This window comes from Oncorhynchus kisutch, linkage group LG18 (assembly GCF_002021735.2).
Source record: "Oncorhynchus kisutch isolate 150728-3 linkage group LG18, Okis_V2, whole genome shotgun sequence".
Lineage (NCBI taxonomy): Eukaryota > Metazoa > Chordata > Actinopteri > Salmoniformes > Salmonidae > Oncorhynchus > Oncorhynchus kisutch.
This window is the reverse complement of record NC_034191.2, coordinates 29868628-29894191: the sequence shown is the minus strand read 5'-3', so window position 1 is coordinate 29894191 and position 25564 is coordinate 29868628. Positions and strand designations below refer to the sequence as shown.

The 25564-nt window shown below is 43.5% G+C and overlaps 1 protein-coding gene across 1 annotated transcript in view; it reads right to left on the bottom strand.

The window, feature by feature from the left end:
* LOC109875560 (elastin) overlaps positions 1-25564 on the bottom strand; it is an 85549-nt gene that overhangs the window by 23729 nt on the left and 36256 nt on the right. Inside the window, exons 6-28 of the mRNA XM_031795769.1 lie at positions 12915-13046; positions 12580-12717; positions 11264-11290; positions 10848-10880; positions 9743-9787; positions 9461-9547; positions 9319-9366; positions 5945-6007; positions 5699-5809; positions 4204-4251; positions 4012-4101; positions 3834-3890; positions 3637-3705; positions 3354-3389; positions 3169-3261; positions 3008-3043; positions 2472-2594; positions 2254-2289; positions 2025-2111; positions 1873-1908; positions 1716-1757; positions 306-338; positions 63-116 (exon numbers count right to left, since the gene is read on the bottom strand). Of these exons, the coding sequence (XP_031651629.1) occupies positions 63-116; positions 306-338; positions 1716-1757; positions 1873-1908; positions 2025-2111; positions 2254-2289; positions 2472-2594; positions 3008-3043; positions 3169-3261; positions 3354-3389; positions 3637-3705; positions 3834-3890; positions 4012-4101; positions 4204-4251; positions 5699-5809; positions 5945-6007; positions 9319-9366; positions 9461-9547; positions 9743-9787; positions 10848-10880; positions 11264-11290; positions 12580-12717; positions 12915-13046 (1524 nt within the window). The remainder of the gene's footprint in view (positions 1-62; positions 117-305; positions 339-1715; positions 1758-1872; positions 1909-2024; positions 2112-2253; positions 2290-2471; positions 2595-3007; positions 3044-3168; positions 3262-3353; positions 3390-3636; positions 3706-3833; positions 3891-4011; positions 4102-4203; positions 4252-5698; positions 5810-5944; positions 6008-9318; positions 9367-9460; positions 9548-9742; positions 9788-10847; positions 10881-11263; positions 11291-12579; positions 12718-12914; positions 13047-25564) is intronic.

The window sequence follows — 25564 nt, the reverse complement described above, 5'->3', positions numbered from 1 at the left end:
GAATGAATTCATGAAATTGCTACAAGCGTAAGATACTATAGTGCAATAATTAGACAAGGTACCTCCAGCCCCTGGAAAAGTCCCTGCTCCCCCAAATCCAGCACCCCCTGGAACACCTATAGGGAGGGTAACATCCATACAGTATATTACACTATACAGCATGATAATTTCTATTATTAAAAAAGACTAGTGTGAGTTGGAGCTAGCTAAGCCAAAGAACGAAGCCCTTCAGTGATGGTGTGTTAACAGCATTGTAAAGGCTGTGGCCTGGGCAGCTTTGGGATGTTTAGGTTAGTTATCCTCACCATAATAGGGAGGCCTGGCTCCCGCTCCATAGCCTGTTCAGAGATGATGAAAATGGTAATGGTGTTAAGATATCTGCTACATTGAGTTTAAAGCTGCAGTGCCAATCCAGGTTAGTGCACTTGATAGAAGTCAAGACAATACAGAATTATAATGCATATACAAGGATGTCTACAGGCAAAATGCACTGGTTACCAACTCTCAGGTTGGGGTCTGCTTGAGCAAGGCACATCACCTTCATGCAGAGCCCAGTAGCTGGGATAATGTACAGTGGGGTACATAATTGTTGGCACTCTTCATTTATTAAATAAATAACACAAATACTGAGCTATATTGTATGCTCCAAAAAATGGTGGAATTATATTGATATTAATACAATTGAAATTGCTCAGAGAAATAGATCTAGATAAAACATTATTGGCACACCTGTTTTCAATACTCTAGCACCCTCTCCTTGCGAGGATAAAGATACAGAGTTTTATGAGATTGGAGAACATGTTGGGAGGGGTCATAGACTGTTCCTCCAAACAGAACCTTTCCACAACCTTGATGTCCTTTGTTTGCGGTTATGGACTGCACTCTTCAATTTAAACCACAGGTATTCAATGGGGTTCGAATCTAGAGACTGAGATGGCTATTGCAAAATGCTGGTTTTGTGGTAAATTATCAATTTCTTTGTGGATTTTGATTAGTGCTTTGGGTTATTGTCTAGCCAAAGATAGTCAAAGATCCACCATCCTATTTTACAGTAGGTATGAGGTACTTTTCTGCATATGCTTCTGTTTTCAATGCTAAACTCACCAGTGGTGGGCATGGCCAAAGAGCTCTATGTTCATGTCATCTGACCATAGCACCCGTTCCAAGGCAAGTGCCAATGCTGTTTATCAAACTCCAGGTAGTGCTATAGTCATATGACATAAAAACAGAACTCTTTGGCCATGCCCACCAGTGGTGGGCTTGGCATCGAAAAATGGAACTTAAGCTTGGCCGTAATTGGATCTTTCATCAAGGCAATAATCCTAAACAGACATCAACATCAACAAAGAAATGGTTAATTGTCCCCAAAATCAATATTTTGCCATGGCCATCTCAGTCTCCGGACTGGTGGAATGGAATGGTCTAAGATCCCTCCCAATGTCCAATCTCATAAAATATTTTAGACAAAGGCTCAGTGTCGTTATCCTCGCAAGAACAGTCTGAGCAACTGTATTAATATAAAATAATATAATTTCCCCATTGTTTTGAAAGCATAGGTCAATAATTGTATTATTTATTCAGTCTTTTTTGCTCATCTTTATCAAGGGTGCCAATAATTTTGGACATGACTGTACTTTAGTTTAAGCTATAGCTTGGCAAACATACTGTAGTAGAGGTATGTAGTATGTTCCTCCATTCAGAGGTGTTTAGCCTACCTCCAGCTCCCCCTAACCCTGCGCCTGCTCCTCCTGGAACTCCTGTGGGGGAGGGTGACATGAAAACAAGGGTTGGTTAAAAGTGGACAGACATTTCAGCATGAGCTAAAACCAATGTACCAACTCTGATGTTGCTGTTACGGGTGATGTTTCTTACCATATTTAGCGGCTTTGGCCGCAGCAGGATTATATCCTGAAATGTAAAACGTTAATTCATTAAAAAGGAAATTCCGCCAAGCCATTACAGTAGACATAGAGTAGAGTCAAACTACATGACATCCTGCACCCCAATGGTGCTCCTTACTGTACCTCCAGCCCCAGCTCCTTGTACTCCTCCTACTCCTCCTGCAACTGATCCAGCACCTGGAAGACCGCCTGCACCTCCTCCAGGGAGTCCTGTGTAGAGAGACACAAGAAAACCATTGGATTTCAGAAGCATGTCTAAATTCAGATATTTAACAGTGGAACTAAATTAGTTAACAGTATGAATTCAATCAATGTACCAATTCTGATGTTGCTGTTTTGAGTGATCATTTACCATATTTAGCTGCTTTGGCCGCTGCGGGATTATATCCTAAAATGCAAAAAGTGAATCACTCGTGATTTTTATAGTCTAAAAATGATTAAATATTTTTGCCAAATATAACCATCTAGTTTACAATATCATACCTGAATAAAGTCCTTCATCTACACAGTAAAGAGCAGCACCACTGAGATGAGATTAGTGATAAATGTGTAGTATACTTTTAGGCTCACCTCCAGCCCCAGGTACACCTCCCCCTCCTGGTACTCCTCCAAGTCCTCCAGCTCCTAGTACCCCTCCTGGTACTCCTCCAAGTCCTCCAGCTCCTAGGCCTGCTCCTGCACCCCCTGGAACTCCTGTGTGGCAAGACAAGACAAGACAAGACAAGAACAGTTAGTTAAAGGGATGATCTGCAGTTCAAACAATAACAAATCAATCTCAAATTTATAGACAGCGCTACAGATGCAAGACTGACCATCCATGATATCAACATTATAGTTTTAACACTGTTTTGAGGCTATGCAGTATTTGTTTACAATAAAAAGGTTTACAAACAAAGGAGTAAAACACGTTTATTTTGGATTCTGATGGTACGACAGTTCAGCTGAACTAAGGAAGCATCTATATGTTATATTCTTCAGGAATATGTGGGTATAAACAGTATCATTAATTCATTTTTTTTAAATTATGTAGCAACTGCTGTTTACCCCTTTAAATGTGAAAATAAAACATTTATGTACCACCACTTGTTTTGAGAGATTTTTCATACCATATTTAGCAGCTTTGGCCGCAGCAGGGTTATATCCTGAAATGCAAAAGTTTATGCATTAGAAACCCAGATTTTTATAGTCAAACTGCCATCACAAAAAACTAAACTCACTGTAAGAGGTCTATCAGATTTTTAAGTTGTACAGTTTCTTTCATATGTACCTCCAGTTCCTCCGGGTACCCCTCCAGGTACTCCTCCTGCTCCTCCTGCTACTGATCCAAGACCTGGGACGCCCCCTGCACCTCCTGGGACTCCTATGGTGGAGGGTCACAAGAAAACGACTCACATTCAGTCTAGTCTTACGATCTAAAACTCTGATATTGCTGTTCTGAGTGATGTTTCTTACCATATTTAGCAGCTTTGGCTGCAGCAGGATTATATCCTGAAACGTAAAAAAATAATAATAATCTGAACAGCTTTAGATATACACTGTCAGTATAGACCACAAAAAGAGTGAAAAAGCTATATGTTTCATTTGTATCCTCTGAATATCTAGTGGTAGTAATGTTGCTGTCCTGCAGTAACTGTAGCTGTCCTGTCTAGTAGTTTTGTTTGGTGGTACTGTACACTGTCAGGTACAGTAGTAGGTCAGAGATCTCTTTCTCACACTCTCTTTCTCTCTCTCTCACCTCCAGGGTAAGCTCCTCCCGCTCCAGGGTAGGCTCCACCTGCACCAGGCACACCACCCAAACCAGCACCTAGGGGTGGGTGGAGAGAGAGAGAGAGAGAGAGAGAGAGAGAGAGAGAGAGAGAGAGAGAGAAAACACCTCAAGAGTTAGTAGTTGAAGTAAAGACATTTCAGTAGCCCTGTGATAGTGATCATTACCATATTTAGCAGCTTTAGCTTGAGCCTGGGCCGGGTTAAGACCTCCTGTCCCCACTCCTGCAGAGAGTGGGGGAACATAGACAGAGTTACAGGTCTCATTTCAAATTCATTTAAGTAATAGAGAGCTTTTAAAATATATTTTCACATATATTTGTGTAAGTGTTCTCCAAATCCCTACCAGTTCCAATGGGGTATCCAGGCTTGGATCCAGGACCTCCTTTTCCCCCAGGAAGGCCTGCTCCACCACCACCACCAAAGCCCCCGTATCCTGAAACAAGTGGAGAGAAACATCTATCATCTACACACATACAATTACACATACATGCAAACACAATACTTAAAACATTTACATATGAAAAACTTTCTGTACCAAATGGAAGTTTGCCTCCAGCTCCTCCAGCTTTCGCTCCATAGCCACCTGTGGAAACCATGGTGACATATAAATGGAATAGAGTAAATTTAATTAATTAAAGTAATTTTGAATATCCGCTAGCACACTGTCAGAAAATCAATTACTTACTTCAATGTTTTTGAACAGTCTTTGTTTTAAGGTATTGATTTATTGCTGATTTATTCATTCCAGATCCATCCAAATACATAAAACCACACAATTACACTCAAGTATATTCAGCAGGAAACATTAATACATCTAATGTAGAGGGTTAGTAGCTCTACATCATTGTTAAGGTTTGAGCCCAGTAGGTCTTAGCTGAAGCAGTTTGGGTTTTTGCATGTGTAAACACAGCTACATTTGTTTCTCATCAAACCGCTGTTGATTTGATTCAGAGATATGACCTAGCCTGCTACAAACATCGAGAAACATTCTGAAAACGAAGCTACGGAACAGACAAGGAGGATTTGTCAGTCCACTCAGATCTTACTATTGCCCCTGAGTGACTACAGATCTGAGAGGAGGCCAAAGGAGAGCTCTAACCTACTATATGCTTTTGGCTGTATGACACTCTTCCCTGTGAGGGACCACATACGGTAAATAGATAACTAAGACCATGTTGTCTTAACACACATAATATTAACTGACATTGATTGAAGTGGCGGTCCCTTATAGGGAATGGGTGTGAAGCAGCTAACTTACACACAATACATGACAGGAGCAATCACAGTTTTAGTGGGTTACGGTTCGGAGGTATTGCACTTTTCAGATTCTCGAAGCGTCTTAGAGGGGAAGGTGGTAGATGTATTGTTCTGATTTTGAGGTCTTCCTAGAACGTGATGATGTGACTGCAACAACACATGGTGAAAAGGGTCTCATTTTTGAAAACAACTCAGTTTTGAAGAGGAAAGAAAACACCCTTGTCCCAAAGCCAGGACCTAGGCCTCAAAAAGAGAACGATTCTCAGCAGCCAATTCACAATGATAAACCCACCATACATGACCTGATGCCATAGAGGGGGGTAGCCATAGAACCGCCCGTGCACGTGGCCGTTCATGTGACCGTGGCCGTGCATGGGGCTGTGCATGTGGCCATAATGGGGGTGATGGGGAAAAGACACTCTGTGCACTGGAGGGAAAGGAACTGCAACGCACGGTCAACAGTGTGTCAACTTCATTTATAGTGACTGCAAACATCTGACATTTAACATCCATTAAACACTGGGATGATTGACGTTTAAGGACAATAGTCATAGTTGTTTTTAAATAACTAAATGGAGGATTGCCACCTCCAGTTTACCTGCACACGCCAAATGACTATACACTTGTTTTAACACTAGCTATGTGTCCATTTCTATAGATTCCAAGATGTAAATGCAAGGACTGGAAAATGTAGCTTCATTATCAACATTTTACCTGTGAATTGATAGTAGAAAATATATCATTAGCAGTCATTAAATTGTCCGATGACATACCTTGTGTTTTGGGAGTTTTGAGTGGGTATCCATGGAATACTCCTGGCTGCATTGGTCCTCCGTAACCAACACGACCTGAGCCTCCTGGTCCCTGTTGTCCTCCACCTGGCACTGTAGAGGACAAATCATATCAGGCAGACAGACGGACAGGCAAACACATGCAGGCAGGCAGACAGAGAAACAGACTAGACATGAAAACAATGTGATCTGTAGATGCATGCTACAGGTATCCCAATCAAATGTTACATGATTTGGGATTGAGTCCGTTCCCAGTGGCCACACCAGGCAGCACTCCACGACCACCAAACCCTGCAGACATGAAGAGAAGGGGATCAGAGAATTAGCTAGTGAATGGATTAAGGTTGAATGGCGGGATTTACCGAGATTTAACGGGATTGACCACCTAAAACCACACCCTTTTCCCGGGGTAAATAACTGTGAGAAACTGGTAAATTATAATAAATGATTTATATGAACAGCATGGCGTTAAATGATATGTGATGTCTAAATCTGGCTTCCCTCTGCGGGCTCTGCATGATGACACTCAGGGTGGGGACAGACAGCCCATCTCCATATGGAGTACAGTTCACAATGCATGTAGACCTACTTACACCTAACTATTTTTCTTGTGACAGGTAGGCCTACATTTGGTACAGCATAGCCTATGCTACAGTAACATAAATACCAAATGCTCGTCTAACTTACACATCTCCATCTGGCTTTCAGGGATCCCCTTGTTTTTTAATTGTAAAGATTATTATTATCATTTTAGTTGCAGATGCAGAGTTTTAAAACAGAATATCACTTGAATATTGTTGCTTTAAATCAGGGCACGTGCCAGCGCTCACTCACAGTTTTTCTCTCTCTCTTGCCATCAACTCCATTCAAAGCGCATCCAAAATAAACTATCCTGTTCTAGATTGATATATAGCCCTATATAAAGATCTCATAGCCTACCTATTTCAGGTAATACATTCAATGCAATATTAGCCTTATATTTAGCTAATGAATTATGGGTTATGCATAATAAGCTTCTAATTTATAGCCTCCGTCTCTTCCGCAATACGCACGCAGCTTTGCTCCGCTGGCCTCTCTCCTTAAAAAATGCTCCCTAGCTCTTGGAGTCCCATGCAGGATAAGCTAGACTACAATAGCTTGCTGGACATAATAAATTTAAAAAATGATACCACTAGACTATTTGAAGAGGGACACAAGCTCTTTTTTGCTGAATGTTATATACAGCAGCCAATAGAACGGGTAGTTTGAAAGGAGAGCGAACGCGCGATGGCGGTAGGCTTTAGCAGTTACTTTTTCAGACCCATAACCATTCAATCTGAAGCGAATTGAAAGCTTTCTGCATCTAATTATAGTCCTATATTACTCAAGGATGTCAATAGAATGATGAAGATAAGGAAAACAAAATGTATTTAATTAACTGTTGAAAACGAGGAAGGAATGACACAACAACAGAGAGAGAAAGTGGAGGGAGGCTAATAACATTAAGGGAAATATGAAAAGTATATATGCATCAGCCTACTAATTATGCAAATAGGCCCTATTATATTTCAAAGTTAAAATCAAATTCTCTAGCCTATTCTTGTAACTTTGTAGGCTACGTGTGCTGCACCAGAATCACATGTTCTCTTCTGCTTTATCATGGTTTATATAATACAATACAGTACATTAATACAGTTCACACTAAAAAATATTTGTCTACTGGAGCCAGCTGCATTTATTTACTCAAGAGAGCATATACAGTGCATTCGGAAAGTATTCAGACCCCTTCACTTTTCCCCCCGACATTTTGTTCCATTACAGCCTTATTCTAAAATGTATTAAACCGTTTTTTAAATTCATCAATCGACACACAATACCCCATAATAACAAAGCAAAAACAGGTTTTTTAGAAATAAAAAAACAAACAGAAATATTGTTCAGACCCTTTACTCAGTACTTTGTTAACGTACCTTTGACAGCGATATTGTTCAGACCCTTACCTCAGTACTTTGTTAACGAACCTTTGACAGCGATATTGTTCAGACCCTTACCTCAGTACTTTGTTAACGTACCTTTGGCAGCGATTACAGCCATGAGTCTTCTTGGGTATGACGCTACAAGCTTGGCACACCTGTATTTGGGGAGTTTCTCCCATTCCTCTCTGCAGACCCTCTCAAGCGCTGTCAGGTTGAATGGGGAGCATCACTGCACAGCTATTTTCAGGTCTCTCCAGAGATGTTTGATCGGGTTCAAGTCTGGGCTCTGGCTGGGCCACTCAAGGACATTCAGAGACTTGTCCCGAAGCCACTCCTGCGTTGTCTTGCCTGTGTGATTAGGGCCGTTGTCCTGTTGGAAAGTGAACCTTCGCCACAGTCTTAGGTCCTGAGCGCTCTGCGGCAGGTTTTCATCAAGGATCTGTACTTTTCTCTGTTCATCTTTGCCTCGATCCTGACAAGTCTCCCAGTCCCTGCCACTGAAAAACATCCCCACCACCATGCTTCACCGTAGGGATGGTGCAAGGATTCCTCCAGACATGAAACTTCTCATTCAGGCCAAAGAGTTCTTGGTTTCATCCAACCAGAGAATCTTGTTTCTCATGGTCTGAGAGTTCTTTAGGTACCTTTTGGCAAACGCCAAGCGGGCTGTCATGTGCCTTTTACCGTGGAGTGGCTTCGGTCTGGCCACTCTACCATAAATGCCTGATTGGTGGAGTGGTGCAGAGATTTGTTGTCCTTCATGAAGGTTATCCCATCTCCACAGAAGAACTCTGGAGCTCTGTCAGGGGGACAATCGGGTTCTTGGTCACCTCCCTGAACAAGGCTCTTCTCCCTGACTGCTCAGTTTGGTCGGGCGGCCAGCTATAGGAAGATTCTTGGTGTTTCCAAACTTCTTCCATTTAAGAATGATGGAGGCCCCTGTGTTCTTGGAACCTTCAATGCTGCAGAATTGTTTGGGTACTCTTCCCCAGATCTGTGCCTTGATACAATCCTGTCTCGGAGGTCTACGGACAATTCCTTTGACCTCATTGCTTGGTTTTTGCTCTGACATGCACTGTCAACTGTTGGACGTTATATAGACGTGTGTGCCTTTCCAAATCATGTCCAATCAATTGAATTTACCACAGATAGACTCCAATCAAGTTGTAGAAACATCTCAAGGATGATCAATGGAAACAGGATGCACCTGAGCTCAATTTTGAGTCTCATAGCAAAGGGTCTGTATACTTATGTAAATAAAAAAATATATTGTTTTCACTTTGTCATTATGGGGTATTGATTAAATAAATGTTTTTCCTAGTCAATGTTAGAATAAGTTTATAATGTAACAAAATGTAGAAAAAGTCAAGGGGTCTGAATACTTTCCGAATGCACTGCAGCTAGCTACATCTATGGGATTTTGTGTGCTTGGGCTCATTAAATGTATTTAATATATGGACCATCAGGTTAGAATTTTTTTGTAAAATATTTAACCCTAGAATGGATATCACAGCATGCAGATCCCTGAGTTACATCAACCTATATTAATCCCCAGAGGGGAGGGGATGGTGAAACACTCTGTTTGATATATATTGTGATTCATGTTGGTTTGATCTTTGGACTTTCAGAAGAATAGAAGATACACACCTTGTCCTGGCACCTGGCCACCTTGGTAAAGTCCAGGCACCCCCACACCTGCAAAGACCAATAAAATCAATGATTTTATACTGGATCCAATGGCCTTCATCGGATATTGTACACATGCATTGTCTCATAAACCCACGCTCACCTGGCACTCCTCCTTTTGGAGCCTTTCCTTTTCCGGCACCAGGTCCCAGCCCACCTCCAGGTAGTCCAGTCTGAGGAATAACAGGTGCTGAAAGAGATACATGGGAGAGACATTACATACTGTAGTTACAACTACTCATATACCAGTTAGTCCCCAGTCAGTATTGTGAATCGGCATAGGTACATTGAACATCTAGAGGATAATGATTAAACATTGAAAATTGTCAAGATAAAAAAGTAGGACTGGATGGCATGATTTGAGCTTTGTGTGTGTGTGTCTTACCTCCTGCAGGCACCGCAGCTCCTGTTCCTGCACCTCCAGGTCCCCCTGAGTTGGTCGTCATCATCATCATCATTATCATCATTAACACCACAGTGATCAAAGAATGTGGACAATGCTAATCTTTATCCAGAGTTGTATTGAAAGGCAGAGGTTCTATGGTACTCTAATCTGTATAAAGTGTATGTTGGGAATAGGGTGCCATTTGGGACACAGAACACAATAATGCATGGCATTCATCTTGCCTCATCAAATGCTTTATATCTTTGGCTCTTTGGTTATCCCCTACGCAGGAAATGAGCTGTCAGCTCTGGCTCTTGGGGGCTTGGCAGTCGGATGAAAAGTTTTCATTTATTTATTTAACCTTCTCTTTCTATCTTAAAATCCACCAATCCTTCTCTCTAAGGAACAGACATTACGCAGTGCCTTTAGTATGTGGTGAACAAATGAGGAGATTCAGAGAAACAAGGGAAGGCTGGCAACAGAAAGAATGGAGAGGAATGCTGCTGTTCTGTTCTATCTGAAAGGGGTTTGGATGAAATGGGATCATTTTGTTGGAATACCATGAAAAGAGTCAAGATAGGGTTGAGGAGCATTGCACAAGAGCTGTATCGGCCTGTGACTGAGGGCCTTGTCGACTGCCAACCAATATTTAAGCACAGGCTCTTTTCCATAATGCTAAGCCATGATACCCTTCATTGAACATGTACACACATACTCCAAAATAATGTAGTTCAGGCAATATAGTTGCTTAAACTATCTAGACTATGTATGCCAACTTATAAATCATGTCAAAAGTTTGGATGCAATTGATGTGAAATATTTTCTCATAGCATGTGAGCACACAAATATATGTGTTATTTAAGGTTTTTACAGTTAGTGAGTGCTTTTTTAGATCAGATAACCTCTGCTTTATTTTGTCTCTAGTCTATTGGGAATATAATTTAACCTCCTTTGGGTGGTTTGGGACCCTTTTCTGCAGCTCCAGTGAACAAGAGATACAGAAGGTACAGTATATACAGAAAGTAGTTCACTAGTTCTAAAATGGCCGCTGCGACTGTAGGATTTCAATATGTCATGGGACCTTGGGTGTCAACATGGCACTCACCTAAACCTGGCTGTAATCCACCACCGCCATAGCCTGTAGAGAAACACAGATACAATATGGTTGGATTATAGTTTGATGTGATATATGTGTATTTGGTTGTTTTATAGCTTACCACAACATAGAGAAATCCATAGAAACATTATTAAATGGCAATAAAGTGTTCTTTTATACAGACTCTACCCACACAACTCTATAGTCTAGGGCCTGTGTTTGTCAAACATGTTGGCACCAGGGACTGGCAAGCCATGGTTCTCCTCTTTGGAGTACAGCTTTGGTTAAAAATATGACTTGAAAACGTGAGGACTTGTAAAGTTATAGTATCGATCACATGGACTGCTGCATGGATTGCCCACAGAATGAGGGTTGAGAAACAAAGCTCTAAGGATCTGTCCTGTCTTGTGTAGTGTGTACTGTACCTGGCTGTAGTCCACCTGCACCATAGCCTGAAAGAAACAAAGCACAAAAAATCATACGATGATGGAAAGACCTGTGTGTTGTCCTTGTTAATGCAGACAGAAAATAGCTCCAACTTCTTAATCATAGCCTCAATTTTGTCCCGCACATTGAATATAGTTGCAGAGAGTCCCTGTAAACCTAGACTCAGATCATTCAGGCTAGAAAACATCACCCAGATAGGCCAGTCGTGTGAGAAACCTGCCATCATGCAAGCGATCAGACAAGGGAAAATTATGGTCAGTAAAGAAAATTTTAAGCAGCAAGAGCCTCTCGGTGGATGCTGCAGTTTACCCAGCATCCAGCCTCTCGGTGGATGCTGCAGTTTACCCAGCATCCAGCCTCTCGATCCTGCAGTTCACTCCACTATGTCTCCCTGTCATAGTTTTTGCGCCATCAGTACAGACACCAACACATCTTGACCACCAAAGTCCATTTGATGTCACAAAGCTGTCCAGGACTTTAAAAATATCCTCTCCCGTTGTCCTGGTTTCCAGTGGTTTGCAGAAGAGGATGTCTTCCTTAATTGACCTCCAATGAACGAAACGTACATATACCAGGAGCTGTGCCAGGCCCGTCACATCTGTTGATTCATCCAGCTGTAACGCATAGAATTCACTGGCTTGTATGCGAAGCAGTAATTGTTTCAAAACATCTCCTGCCATGTCACTGATTGCATCGTGAAACAGTGTTGTTTGATGAAGGCAGGAAGAATTACGTCCTCCACAATAGTATGGGGCTTGCCTGTCCTAGCCACTCAGTAGGTCACCATATCAGATACTTCTAGACCCTTCTTATTAATGGTATCTGTTGCTTTTATACATGTCTTACTACTCGAAAGTCGTCTTTATTCTCGCTCAAAATGGTCCTGTGGCTTATTTTTCAAATGGTCTTGTTTCATTTCTAAATGTCTGCGCAGGAGTGAAGGTTTCTCACGAGAGAGTAACGGTTAATGTGATTGGATGTTAATTATTTGACTAGGCTACCTGTCTTTGACATTGTGTTGTTATTTCAGTGAACACTAACTAGATGGTTTAATTTTCTTTTTGGCAGTGAAACAAGGCTACTCAGGTGAGAAAGAAACCTCACTCAAATGTATAGCCCCGTTGGAAAATGTAAATGTATTGTTTGAAAATGTGAAGAAAATTGTGAATCACATTTTTATTTGGCGTACCCCCGACGGCATTGCGTTTGGGAATACCTGACGTAAACCAATGCTGGTCCACAGAAGTACAGTAGAGAAACATGGCTTTGAGAATCTATTCTGTCTGTACAGTACCTGGTTGTAGTCCAGCGCCTGCCCCATAGCCTGGTTTGGGTCCTGCCTTCTGTCCCAGACCACCTCCAGGGAAGAAGCTCCCAGCACCACCTCCTCCATAAGTCGAGCCGCCATACGGCGAGCCTCCTCCATAACCAGCTGAGGAGAGTGACGGTGGGGGGTTATTAATCCAACCCTTTTAACACTCTCAGTGTCTCATTGTGTCATATTGTGAAGCGCTCTAATGTGGCCAGGAGTGATGGGTAGCCTAAGTGGTCATTTAGCATAATATTAGCTTGAACAGGGTCAGTACTACTGGTGGGCCAAGAACTTGAAGTCACACTGCCCTACTGTACCTCCAGGCTTAGCGTATCCTCCTCCTCCTCCAAAGCTTCCTGTTCCTAGACCAGTGGCTCCAGGACCAGCTCCATATCCTCCACCACCAAGACCACCACCCCCAACACCACCAGCACCAAGGTTTCCATAACCTCAGAGAGGAGAGGAGATGGATGGAGGGAGAGAGAGTATGAGGCAGGGTTAGTGAACAACATCATTTCAGATCCACATCAAGTGCATAGGTTGTGGATAGAAGATAGAGAATGGACTTGGTTGTATATATAATGTAGTAGTTCTGCAGCAGTGCTGGTGTTGGTAATGCCAGATTGTGACCACTAGAGGGAGTCAAAGGCTGAGAGGAACAGTTATTCTGATGTGGCAACAGTTTTTTGGCACACAGCAACAGTCTCTATGGGGAGAAAAAAGTATTCTTCCCACATGGTAATCATAAATAAATTAAGTCATATTCCATCTTGGGTTTCTTATTGCTGACAAAACAGCGGGAGGGGGAGGCGGGGGAGAAGAAGGTGGAACAGGGGGAAACTCAGGCAACGAGAAATGCTCTGTCTTTTCGCCACCTTGAAATATTTCACAATCGTTAATCAGTCGTTGACCTGTGGCTAAACCCTCACATTGTAATTCATTCAATTACAGACAGTAAGATTTTTATTTTATTTAACTAGGCAAGTCAGCTAAGAACAAATTCTTATTTACAATGACGGCCTACCCAGGCCAAATCCCGGATGACACTGGGCCAATTGTGCGCCGCCCTATGGGACTCCCAATCAAGGCTGGTTGTGATACAGCCTGGAATTGTGCCTTAGACCTCCAAAAAACCTCATCCTCCACATGACAAGATAACTAGGGAAGACATACGGAGCCAGCCACCCCTGACATTGTTACAATAGCTGTAGAGTAATTCAGTTAATGGACACTCCTACTGTCGTGAACTTAAGTTTTAATAGGGTGATAAAACATGACCTAAACAGCATTAAATATGGTCACAGTAATCAAGAGTCATGACCTGGATATAGTTAGCATTAGCAGGTCACCCCAGTCTCTGGCCCTGGTAAGGAGGCAGTGCAGTCTAGCTGTAGATAGTAGGTACATTATTCTGCTCAGTTAGTCTCTTGTGACAGAGTTAACAAATAAAATGTTAAATTGAGGAGCTAGCTGAACAGAGCACACGTGAGTTTTGGGTGTCGAGATGACTACTCAGTAAACACGACCTACTCCATGACCTCCTCCAGCTCAGAGGGGTCCTGTAGGGGACTGAGTAAGTCACTGGGAGTGTTAGTAAGATTCTTACAGTCTATTAGCAATAGCTGGGCCACTGCGTTTTACAGGGGTCGTAGTGCACTGGGTTGATGAAGTAGAGAGAACCGGCATGAGGTGTAAGCATGCACCCCTGGAGTGGACTACGACCCAATACAGGCCTACAATGTTAATACTGGACATCCCTGTAAAGCTGTGTGGCATACGGTTGGGGAATTATACAAAATCATAGAATCTTAATCTATTAAAGGCTAAAATGAAATTACTTCTGTGAAAGACCCAGACTAGACCAGAAGATATCTTGGTTCTGTCTTGGTGTTGTAGGCTGTGTCAAGGGGTTGAGAAGAATAGCCAACTGTGAGGCGTCTGAGAAACGAGGGAGGAGAGAGGAAAGAGAGGCGGGAGATGATTATGGAGATGGCCCAGCTGTCCGCAGAAAGCAGAGGAAAGAGGGGAGAGAGGAGTGGAGGAACACAAGGGAAGAGAGCGATAGAACAGGACAGAGGTGTGGGGTTTCATCCTCTAGTCAAAACAATCGTGGGCAACGTCCTGCCAAGGCAGTTGACATCCCCACCACACTAAGCTAGATGTCCTTCTGCTAATCCTACTTCCTCCACCTCCCGTTGTACAACCGACAGCTGACAGGCCTCTTAGACCCGTGGAGGTGATGAGGAGGAGGAAGAGGCGAGACAGACGCTAATCTAAACAGCCTCGGACTAATCCACCTCCTTTAAAACTTTTTCTCATTCCATTGTTCAACCAACGACATTCTTTGAAATGAGGAGGTGATGAGGAGGAGGCAGCACAGGGTTGAGGAAGAGGCAAGACAGGGCCGTACATTTGTCTAAATGGTAAAATACACTCCCTTGGCCTGGGGTTGGAGAGCCAGTCTATCTCAAAGCTGTTGGTTATTCATAACTTTCAGAGGATACAAAAGACCAGCACAGGGTTGGAATGTTTCACTGGCAGCTCTCTGTTTGGGAGAGGAGCACGGGTCTGAGGTGTGTGTGTGTGTGTGTGTGTGTATGTATATGTGTGTGAGAGAGAGACACACATACAGTATACGGCCTTGCTTTTTCTCTTTTGGCTGTGTGAGACAAGCTCAGCACTCAGGGTTGACCGCCACCTGCTACGCTGCTCTGAACCCTCTGATCGGAGACCAGGAGACGAAAGGCAGACACCACCAACTCTTCCTGAGAGGTAACGTATGTGTGTGTGTGTGAGTGAGAGAGAGAAAGCGTGAGAGAGAGAAAGAGAGAAAGGCAAGGAGAAAGAGAATAAGAAAGAGAGAGCGTGTGCAGACTCTCACACCAGGTTCAAAGACAGTAGAGACAGCAAGGCCGTCCCAGTCACCACAGGACTCCATTTTCTCTGGCTCCAACATCACTGGATCTCACTTGTATAAAACAGCTGAAAGGGAAGATACAGTAACCGTAATGCCCTCAAAGTCATGTCTCTTTCTCTTTAAGGGTAAGAGAACACAGCAACATGCTCCGTCCGGACCCTTGCTGATTGGCAACCTTCCACAGATTGTATCACCGAGACATATAAGAGCTCAGTACAAAAGCCCTTTGTTTTAGTCATATTTACTCAGAGCTGTCAGCTCCAACAAGCAGGCCTTTGTCTGAGGCCTATTATTACAGTATGTCAGTTCACACAAACATGTCTGTCTTAGCTCACACATTAACTTGTTGGAAGTGAGTGTACTGCAAGACCCAAGTTTGTTTGTTGTAATGAACCGCACACATGGAAACTCTGTCAACCTGACCTCGACTAGCTGTGAAACACACTGTTTCTTATTTGATGTTTGGACATTCAATTTGCAGATTACTGACAGGTCATTATAGTGTACGTGAGCCAAAATGTCCGTCTGTCTATGTGAGACATGCGAGCCACAGCAGAGACACCATAGGGTAAATGGAAACCAAATTGGCAGCGGACCCGAGACAGAGAGAAGCCGTGTAAAGGTCAATGACTTTAAATACAAGACAGAGAGGATAGAGAATCCTGTACAGGAGAGAGAGAGAGAGAGAGAGAGAGAGAGCTGCAGAGCCAGGAAATTATAAGGTGACTGATAATAATGCAGTTTAATGCATCACACTTTCCCTCTGTTTGAAACGGCACTACGTGTGGTGTGTCAAGATAGGTTGAACGTGTTAGCGTGTTTAGCAGCGAATTTCCATTCAGAAGGGACCTCTTGTTGTTGCAGCTGTACAGTCAGTTGTACAGTATATGTACCTGGCGAGGTAGACTATGGTCTTTTTCTTGAAGCAAATTAGTATATTGGGCACAGCATACTTTCTTCATAAACTAAAATGTGATGAATGACATATTGGACCAATGTACCTATCACATACTACATCAACATTGGACTGGAGCTGGCTAGACAAACTGGCAAAACAAACGGGTGCCTTCAGGTCATCGTGTATGTTCTCGGTCTGACTCTGTAGCTACAGTACGGATAAAAGAGAAGAACTCATGTAACAGAGAACAGTGGGTCTGGTTTCAAAGACGCCCTCCTATTCTCTCCTCTCTGTTGCCACGTACAGTGGCAAGAAAAAGTATGTGAGCTCTTTGGAATTACCTGGATTTCTGAATAAATTGTCACATAAATTGTCACAACAATAGGCAAACACAGTGTGCTTAAACTAATAACACACAAATTATTGTATTTTTCTTGTCTATATTGAATACATCGTTTAAACATTCACAGTGTAGGTTGGAAAAAGTATGTGATCCCCTAGGCTGATGACTTCTCCAAAAGTTTTGAAGTCAGGAGTCAGCTAACCTGGAATACAATCATTGAGATGAGATTGGAGATGTTGGTTAGAGCTGCCCTGCCCTATAAAAAACACTCACAAAATGTGAGCTTGCTATTCACAAGAAGCATTGCCTGATGTGACCCATGCCGCAAACAAAAGACATCTCAGAAGACCTAAGATTAGGAATTGTTGACTTGTATAAAGCTGGAGTATCTCTAAAAGCCTTGATGTTCATCAGTCCACGGTAAGACAAACTGTCTATAAATTGAGAAAATTCAGCACTGTTGCTACTCTCCCTAGGAGTGGCCGTCCTGCAAAGATGATTGCAAGAGCACAGCGCAGAATGCCCAGTGAGGTTAAGAAGAATCCTAGAGTGTCAGCTAAAGACTTACAGAAATCTCTGGAACAAGCTAACATCTCTGTTGACAAGACTACAATATGTAAAACACTAAAACAAGAATGGTGTTCATGGGAGGACACCATGGAAGAAGCCACTTCTGTCTAAAAAAAACATTGCTGCACGTCTGAAGTTCGCAAAAGAGCATCTGGATGCAAAATATTCTGTGGACAGATTAAACTAGAGTTGAGTTGTTTGGAAGGAACACACAACACCGTTTGGCGAAAAAAGGGCACAGCACACCAACATCAAAACCTCATCTCAACTGTAAAGTATGGTGGAGGGAGCATCATGGTTTGGGGCTGCCTCAGGGCCTGGAGTGCATGCTATCATCGACAGAAAAATGAATTCCCAAGTTTATCAAGACATTTTGTAGGAGATTGTAAGGCTATCTGTCCGCGAATTGAAGCTCAACAGAAGTTGGGGGATGCAACAGGACACAAATCAACATAAATCAACAACAAAATGGCTTCAACTGAAGAAAATACGCCTTCCGGAGTGGCCCAGTCAGAGTCCTGACCTCAACCCGATTGAGATGCTGTGGCATGACCTCAAGAGAGCGGTTCACACCAGACATCCTATGAATATTGCTGAACTGAAACAGTTTTGTAAAGAGGAATGGTCCAAAATTCCTCCTGACCGTTGTGCAGGTCTGATCCGCAACTACAGAAAATGTTTGGTTGAAGTTACTGCTGTCAAAGGATAGTTAACCAGTTATTAAATCCAAGAGTTCACATACTTATTGTACTGTGAATGTTTACGCGGTGTGTTCAATGAAGACATGAAGACATATAATTGTTTGTGTGTAATTAGTTTAAGCAGACTGTGTTTGTCTACTGATGTGACTTAGATAAGATAGCATTTTATGACCAATTTATGCAGAAATCCAGGTAATTCCAAAGGGCTCAGATACTTTTTCTTGCAACCGTACATTTTACGTAAGGCAATCCAATAATCAAGATTTTCAGATCTCTCTCTCTCTCTTTCTACCCCTTCCCCTTCTCTCTCCCCTTCTCTATCCATCATCTAGTCTAGTCTGGTCTGGTCTGGTCTGGTGAGGTCAGGTCACAGTGGCTCTGCACATCAGGCTTGTTGAGTTAAAAGGAGCAGGCAGAGGGAGCCAAAAGAAAGATGGATCCACTCTCCCCACACTCTCTCTATCAGCCTGTCTTCTCTCTCTCTCTCTGTCTGTCTCTCTCTCTCTCCATCTCCCTGTCTCTTCCCTCCTGACTCCCCCCCCCCCCCTCCCCTTCTCTCTCAGGAACCAGCTGGGACTGGTGAAGGGTTTAATTTAAGAGAGTGGAGAATTCCATGGCAGGGTTCCACAGTAACTGACAGCAGGTGGGGTGGTGAGAGCGAGACCTGGGATAGGAGCTTCATAACCAGGACATCTCTGGGCCCTCTTACTCTCTCTCCAGTGGAGTAGAATTACCTCCCAAACATGATAAGTGTGAGACTGCAGTCACAGTAGATTATCGAGGCCAGAGATTATTTGTGTGGAGCCTAACGGAGCTAGCATACAGGACACTATAGGTTTCTACTTTCCCAGCCCTGGGTTTGCGCTCTGTTTGAGCATATTGAGCAGCCCAGTCGTAATAGAATAGATAGAGAATGTGGAAGGATGTGGACAGATGATACGGTAGGATAACCAGGCATACAGTCAGGCATGATCTAATACCAACACTGATAATGACACAACCAGTGAGATAGTCTGAGATTGTCCTCTGATGTTCTGATAAGGCGTGAGTCTGAAATCCTGTGGATGTCTATATCATTAAATCTACAATCCGCTCCCAAGTCCTTAGAGAGTCTGTGGTTAGCTGTGACTGACAGGTGGACTCCAGCCCCCAGCCTCCACTTTATAGGCCCAGTGCACATCATAATAGATGTCTTTCACTGTCATTACAGCCGATGGTGTCAGTAATCAAATGATCATGATGTAGGATGATATAGTGGCTCATTTGGGTATGGTCCATTCTTGTGTTAGTAGCGCACAATGATGTTGGATCAGAACAAGGAGGGGTGACTTTAGGTACTAGCGGTGATTCCAGATCGCGTGAGTGGAATACGCCGTAGCTCCCCCGTCATCTCTCTTCTCTCCCCCTTCATCCCCCTTTCTCTCCCTCTGGTAACCTCCCCTGCTCCTTGTCACTTCCAGGTTTTCCAAGCCGTCAGTCATGAAGCAGCTATGCGGAGTGGATTTAAGATGCATGCTGGACTAATTAAACACACACTCTTACGCGCACAAACACGCACACACACACACACACACACATGGTGACAAAAATACAGGCTCTGGGTCGGCGATGAGCCCTTTGTTTTTCTCCTTCCTTTCCATGGAGTCATTGTCAGAGAGAGGTCCCAAGTACTCCCTGCCAGAGGACCCCAAGTACTGAACTGTTAGGGAGTTTCGGCTTCTACAAACAGGCCGGGTGGTGGTGGTTTCAGGCCCAGGGTTCTTGGGCTTCTCTCATTCACTTTGTGTCGATGCCTTCGGGCCAGTGTCCAGGCCCAAACGAGTGGAATAAAAGCTGGAGAAATTGGAGGCATTTTTTGGGCCCGCCTAGCCTATTTCCTGGTTTTCCAACGCTGTTGAGGATCATTATTTTCATTTGGTCGTTATAAGAATTGGTCCGGGTTCAGATTTGTTTGTCCTGCGGTTGATGGATACTCTGCCTGGCATCGATGCACGTTTTTGCACAAACTAGCTAATACACACCCATATACTCCAAGACACACATTTACACATACACACACTCTGTGGGGGCGAGCAGCTCTTTCGAATGGCTCCAATTTACAGGCCATCGTAAAACGATCCATTGGACTTATGTGGATTACAGCGAAGCCACCAGGCCAAGCCTAACCTAGCTGAGTCCTGCCTAGCGACGTCCACACACACACACACGCACACACACACACACACACACACACACACACACACACACACACACACACACACACACACACACACACACACACACACACACACACACACACACACACACACACACACACACACACACACACACACACACACAGTATATGCTTACATATGCACTTACATGCCAGTGACAACATCAGAGCCGTCTTCTTCTAACTAACCCTCCCAACGAACCTCCATCCTCCATCTCATCATGACAACATCTGTCTAATCACATGCCTTGATGTAAAGAAGTTATCACACTTGATTACCGTTCTCATTCATAGAGAGCGTGTGAGTCACGAGTCATGACATATCCACTCATTGAGTTTGCGATGAATGACATAATTGTTTATGCCTCAATTCATACAGTATGTCACCCGTTGCTCTTTTCCCTTTCAAACAGATCACACAGCCTCCTGCTCTCCCTTTCTCTCCCTTTCTATTAGCTCTCAACAGTCTTTCTTAAGGCTCTGTACGAGAGAGAGTAGAGAAAGAGATTCTGACATGCTGGTTATTTTTCATCCTGGTCCAAAGGAATATCACAGTTGCTGTGGCAGCACTGAGCCCTACAATAGGTCAGGAGTATATCCCTAGGCCCATCTCTCATACCAGCCAACACATGTATCTGCAGGCACACACACACACACACACACACACACACACACACACACACACACACACACACACACACACACACACACACACACACACACACACACACACACACACACACTTTAACCACAAATACCTGCTCATTTCTGTCCATGAAAGAGCCATGGATGCGAAAACATGCAGGGAGAGAAAAACAGTGGAGCCATCGACCATGGTATGTAAAGCTGGATATGCACATAACATCCCCCAGATGGTCCACATATGCATTTCACTGCCTGCCCATTGAATCCCTTCTTGACAAGTCAGTGTTGAAAAATGATACTAGCATTAAACAGGTCAGTGTGTGTCTTGAACACACACTGTAGCTGTGTCCAAACTCTGCCTTGCCTTCTACTTACTAAAATGACATACTGTGTACTAATCAATCATACTACATACTAATATTTACAGCATAATGTTTAGTAAAAACATATGCAGTAACCAATAAATATCAACATACTTATCGTCCATACTGCGCCTGTTACCTGCCAGTCGTTTATTTTTGTGGAGTGCGTCCCCTATTCTGTCAAACACAAGTGGGTGTGAAAAGATGATTCTCTTCCTCAATAGTGTGCAGCCTAAATAAGTATGACATCCTGGCATTTAAAGCATATTTAAAACATACTTTAAAACATTCTATTTTTGCATTACCAAAAAGCCTGCTATTAAGAACGCAAGTATGGATATTAAGGACACAGCGCATTTCTCTCTCTCTCTCTCTCTCTCTCTCTCTCTCTCTCTCTCTCTCTCTCTCTCTCTCACACACACACACACACCTCGTGAGTTCAGGTTCATCACATCATCCTCAAAAGCATTTTTGAAGTTCCCTGTTAATTGCGACACAATGTGTTCATAGTCCAGCCATATCAACACATGGGATAAACCCTGAGGGATCACACTGAGAGAGAAAGCTCACCTGTCAGTGATGAACAACACACTACACAATAGCACAACTGTCAGACTGTGTGCGCAACTGATCAACTAGAGTCAGGTGCAGGAGAGTAGAGATGAGTGAACAGGCACACTTTAATTGGCAGATGCAAATCAGTCGGACGCAACAGCGTCACAACACTCCAGCCAAAGGCAAACGAGAATAGCGCACTGGTCACACAAAATAATGTACAACAATACAATAACAATACCCCCCAAAAAACAGCCTGACGCGTCACACAATAAACGCAACGAACAATTACACACACAGACATGGGTGGGAATAGATGATAATATACACCTAGAGTGATGACGGGATGTAAAACAGATGTGCGGGAAAACAAGACAAAACAAATGGAAAATTAAAGGTGGAGCGGCGATGGCTAGAAGACCGGTGACGTCGACCGCTGAGCGCCGCCCGAACAAGGAGAGGAGCCGACTTCGACAGGAGTCGTGACAACAACAAATCAAGTCATAACATGATACTGTATCAGCTAAGACACCCACAAAGCATCCTTTACAGTGAGTGTAGGATAATAAACCTACCCACATTTCCTACAAGCCCATTAGGCCTATGTGTTAAAGCTTGTAACAGTACGTAGAGTTGGGAGCTGCATAATGTAACCAGCTTTCCCAAATAATAGGGTGATGTTATAGCTATTAGGCGATAAACGATGTCTAGTTAAATTTCTAGTTAAACTGTGATTGATTCATACCATGTTTTTTCCAGGCTTCATTTTCTTTCACTTGGATACTGTGCCAACAGAAGATTCAGGCCTAAGACCTACGGTTCTATTAAATCTCAATCGCTGAACCGATTGAGACAAAATATGCAGCATTTACCGTGAATGCAGTCTCCACTAATGCAAGAACATTTACTTTACATTTTGATCACGCTGTAACGCTGTAACGCTGTAACTGAGGTCGGTCCAGTGATGATTTAGATTTATGGACAGCTGGGGAAATGGGAGCGGAGAGATTTCTCCATCCCTGCATAAACAACACTTAGGCCTCTCTTCCAGATGGATGCGGAGAGAGCTGCTCGCTCCAGACCAGAGCCACTGGCAGACACTGTGCAGGGGAGAGAGCTGTTCGCTCCAGACCAGAGCCACTGGTAGACACTGTGCAGGGGAGCGGCTCGGGCTGCACAGTCAGACACACTGGCAGGGTTAGGAGAGGGGAAAGGAAAGGAAAGGAGGGAGGGGGTGAGGAAAGGGGAGACCGTACAGGCAGGGGAGAGGCATACTCGCTCCAGACCCACTGGCAGCAAACCTTAAAGACAGGGGAGAGGTGGAGGCTTCAGTCCAGAACCACTGGCAGCAAACCTTAAAGACAGGGGAGAGGTGGAGGCTTCAGTCCAGAACCACTGGCAGCAAACCTTAAAGACAGGGGAGATGTGGAGGCTTCAGCCCAGAACCACTGGCAGCAAACCTTAAAGACAGGGGAGAGGTGGAGGCTTCAGTCCAGAACCACTGGCATATTGTGCATGGAAGAGAGGTTGAGGAGACCAGGCCAGGAGACACATGGAGAGTCTTCCACTGACCACAAACCACTAATAACTGTGAGAACATGGTCAGCAGAATGAACAAGACCACATAAACACAAAGAGAACATCGTGAGAACACAGCTGGTACAGCTGGTACTGAATATAGTAACTTGTAGCACAAGGAAGTCAGCTTGTGTCACAATACAGTATTCAGTTTCATCTTTAAGATACAATAAAGCAACAGATATGAGAAAACTCATCAGAATCGATAGCCCCCTGAGGGCCTGAACAGAGTGGAGTCATTCACAAAGGTAACAAACAACCATAACAAACTTTTTTTCTATTTTTCTTATTTTTTCAAAACTATTTTAATTAAATGTACAAACAATATAAACATACACAGACAAAACACAACAGACTGATGCACACAAACATCAAGGACATCATCCCTGTCCATCACCCCTGCTCCCAACGCCTCCATCTCCAGCACCACTTTTACATGACTCCAAACTGCATCCCTCTGCCCTTCTCTGTTGCCTACACCCTTTCAATATTCAAATAATAATGCATTTGATTCATTATTCCAAACTCACAACGATGGAGGATCATTTCATTCCAGTTTTTAAGCAATTATTATTATTTTTTACTCACCCTCAGGCCAAGGGCCAACGATGTGTCCCCAAACACACACACGCACGCACGCACGCACGCACGCACGCACGCACGCACGCACACACACACACACACACACACACACACACACACACACACACACACACACACACACGCACGCATGCACACACACACACACACACACACACACACACACGCGCACGCACGCACGCGCGCACCACACACACACACACACACACACACACACACACACACACACACACACACACGCACACACACGCACACACACACACACACAGGGCTGTTGTGGTGACCGTATTACCGCCACACCTCCAGTCATGTGTCATGACAGCTTTAAAATTGTACTTTTAAAACTCAGATCACTGTGATTGATTTGAAGAAAGAAGTTCAACAGGTTGAAACTGAATGGAAAATATGGTCATTGTGGATGTCTAATGAAATGGACAGCGATCCCATATGCATAATTAGAGCTTATACATATGCATAGGCCTATATATATATGAGGCCAAGCTTGAAAAACCCCATAAAATAATGATAATACAGTACATAGAGCATGCAGAATACCTTCTTTTTTTAAACGGATTTAACATGTATTTAATCAGTTAGCCTATAAACATATTCTAGTAATCACTTTTGAGTGTGGACTGTATAATTATGCATACTAGATGGACTGGTTACCTTATGCTACACTCCAAAGTTGGGTCAATAGTGCATGCTGCGATGCTGTTGGTTCAATAGTGCATTTCTATCGGTTTTTGAATAGCCTGGTAGTACCCAGGGAATTTTGGGGATTTTCATAATTTTTTATAGTTTCATAATTAATAATAGGCTACAGAATATTTCACCACCGTGCGTTTCCATCTACTTCCCCTCTCTCATTCATGACTTGCTCCAGCACGCAGAGAGAAGAGCTGTCAACAGTTGAATTAATTATGTTTTGTTGTGAAAACATGTTACTTTCGATGTTCCCGAACAGATGTCACTTGATTAAGCACTTGTTATGTGCAGGAACAGTGTTGGGGAGCCCATAGCATACAGAGTTTGGGCGGAATATCACCTGTTGCGCAGGGAGAGACTGCATGCCCCTCAAACAGTGGTTGATGCATGGAGTGAAATCACCAAAGTAGCCTACCTGAGCGAACAGGCGGGAAAGCGCCTCCATTCGGTACTCCAGAGCATAGTGGGTGATGTATTTTTTCTCTACACCTCTTCCTGCACACTTAAAAATGGGCCATTTTGAAACTAATTTAACATGTTAGTAAAGACAATACTGAATTGAGAATAGTCTGATGGGTGATAATATGATCAATTGAGGAGAGAACAGTGTGTGCAGCCTGAGGTAAGGAACAGTGTGTGCAGCCTGAGGTAAGGAACAGTGTGTGCAGCCTGAGGTAAGGAACAGTGTGTGCAGCCTGAGGTAAGGAACAGTGTGTGCAGCCTGAGGTAAGGAACAGTGTGTGCAGCCTGAGGTAAGGAACAGTGTGTGCAGCCTGAGGTAAGGAACAGTGTGTGCAGCCTGAGGTAAGGAACAGTGTGTGCAGCCTGAGGTAAGGAACAGTGTGTGCAGCCTGAGGTAAGGAACAGTGTACAAG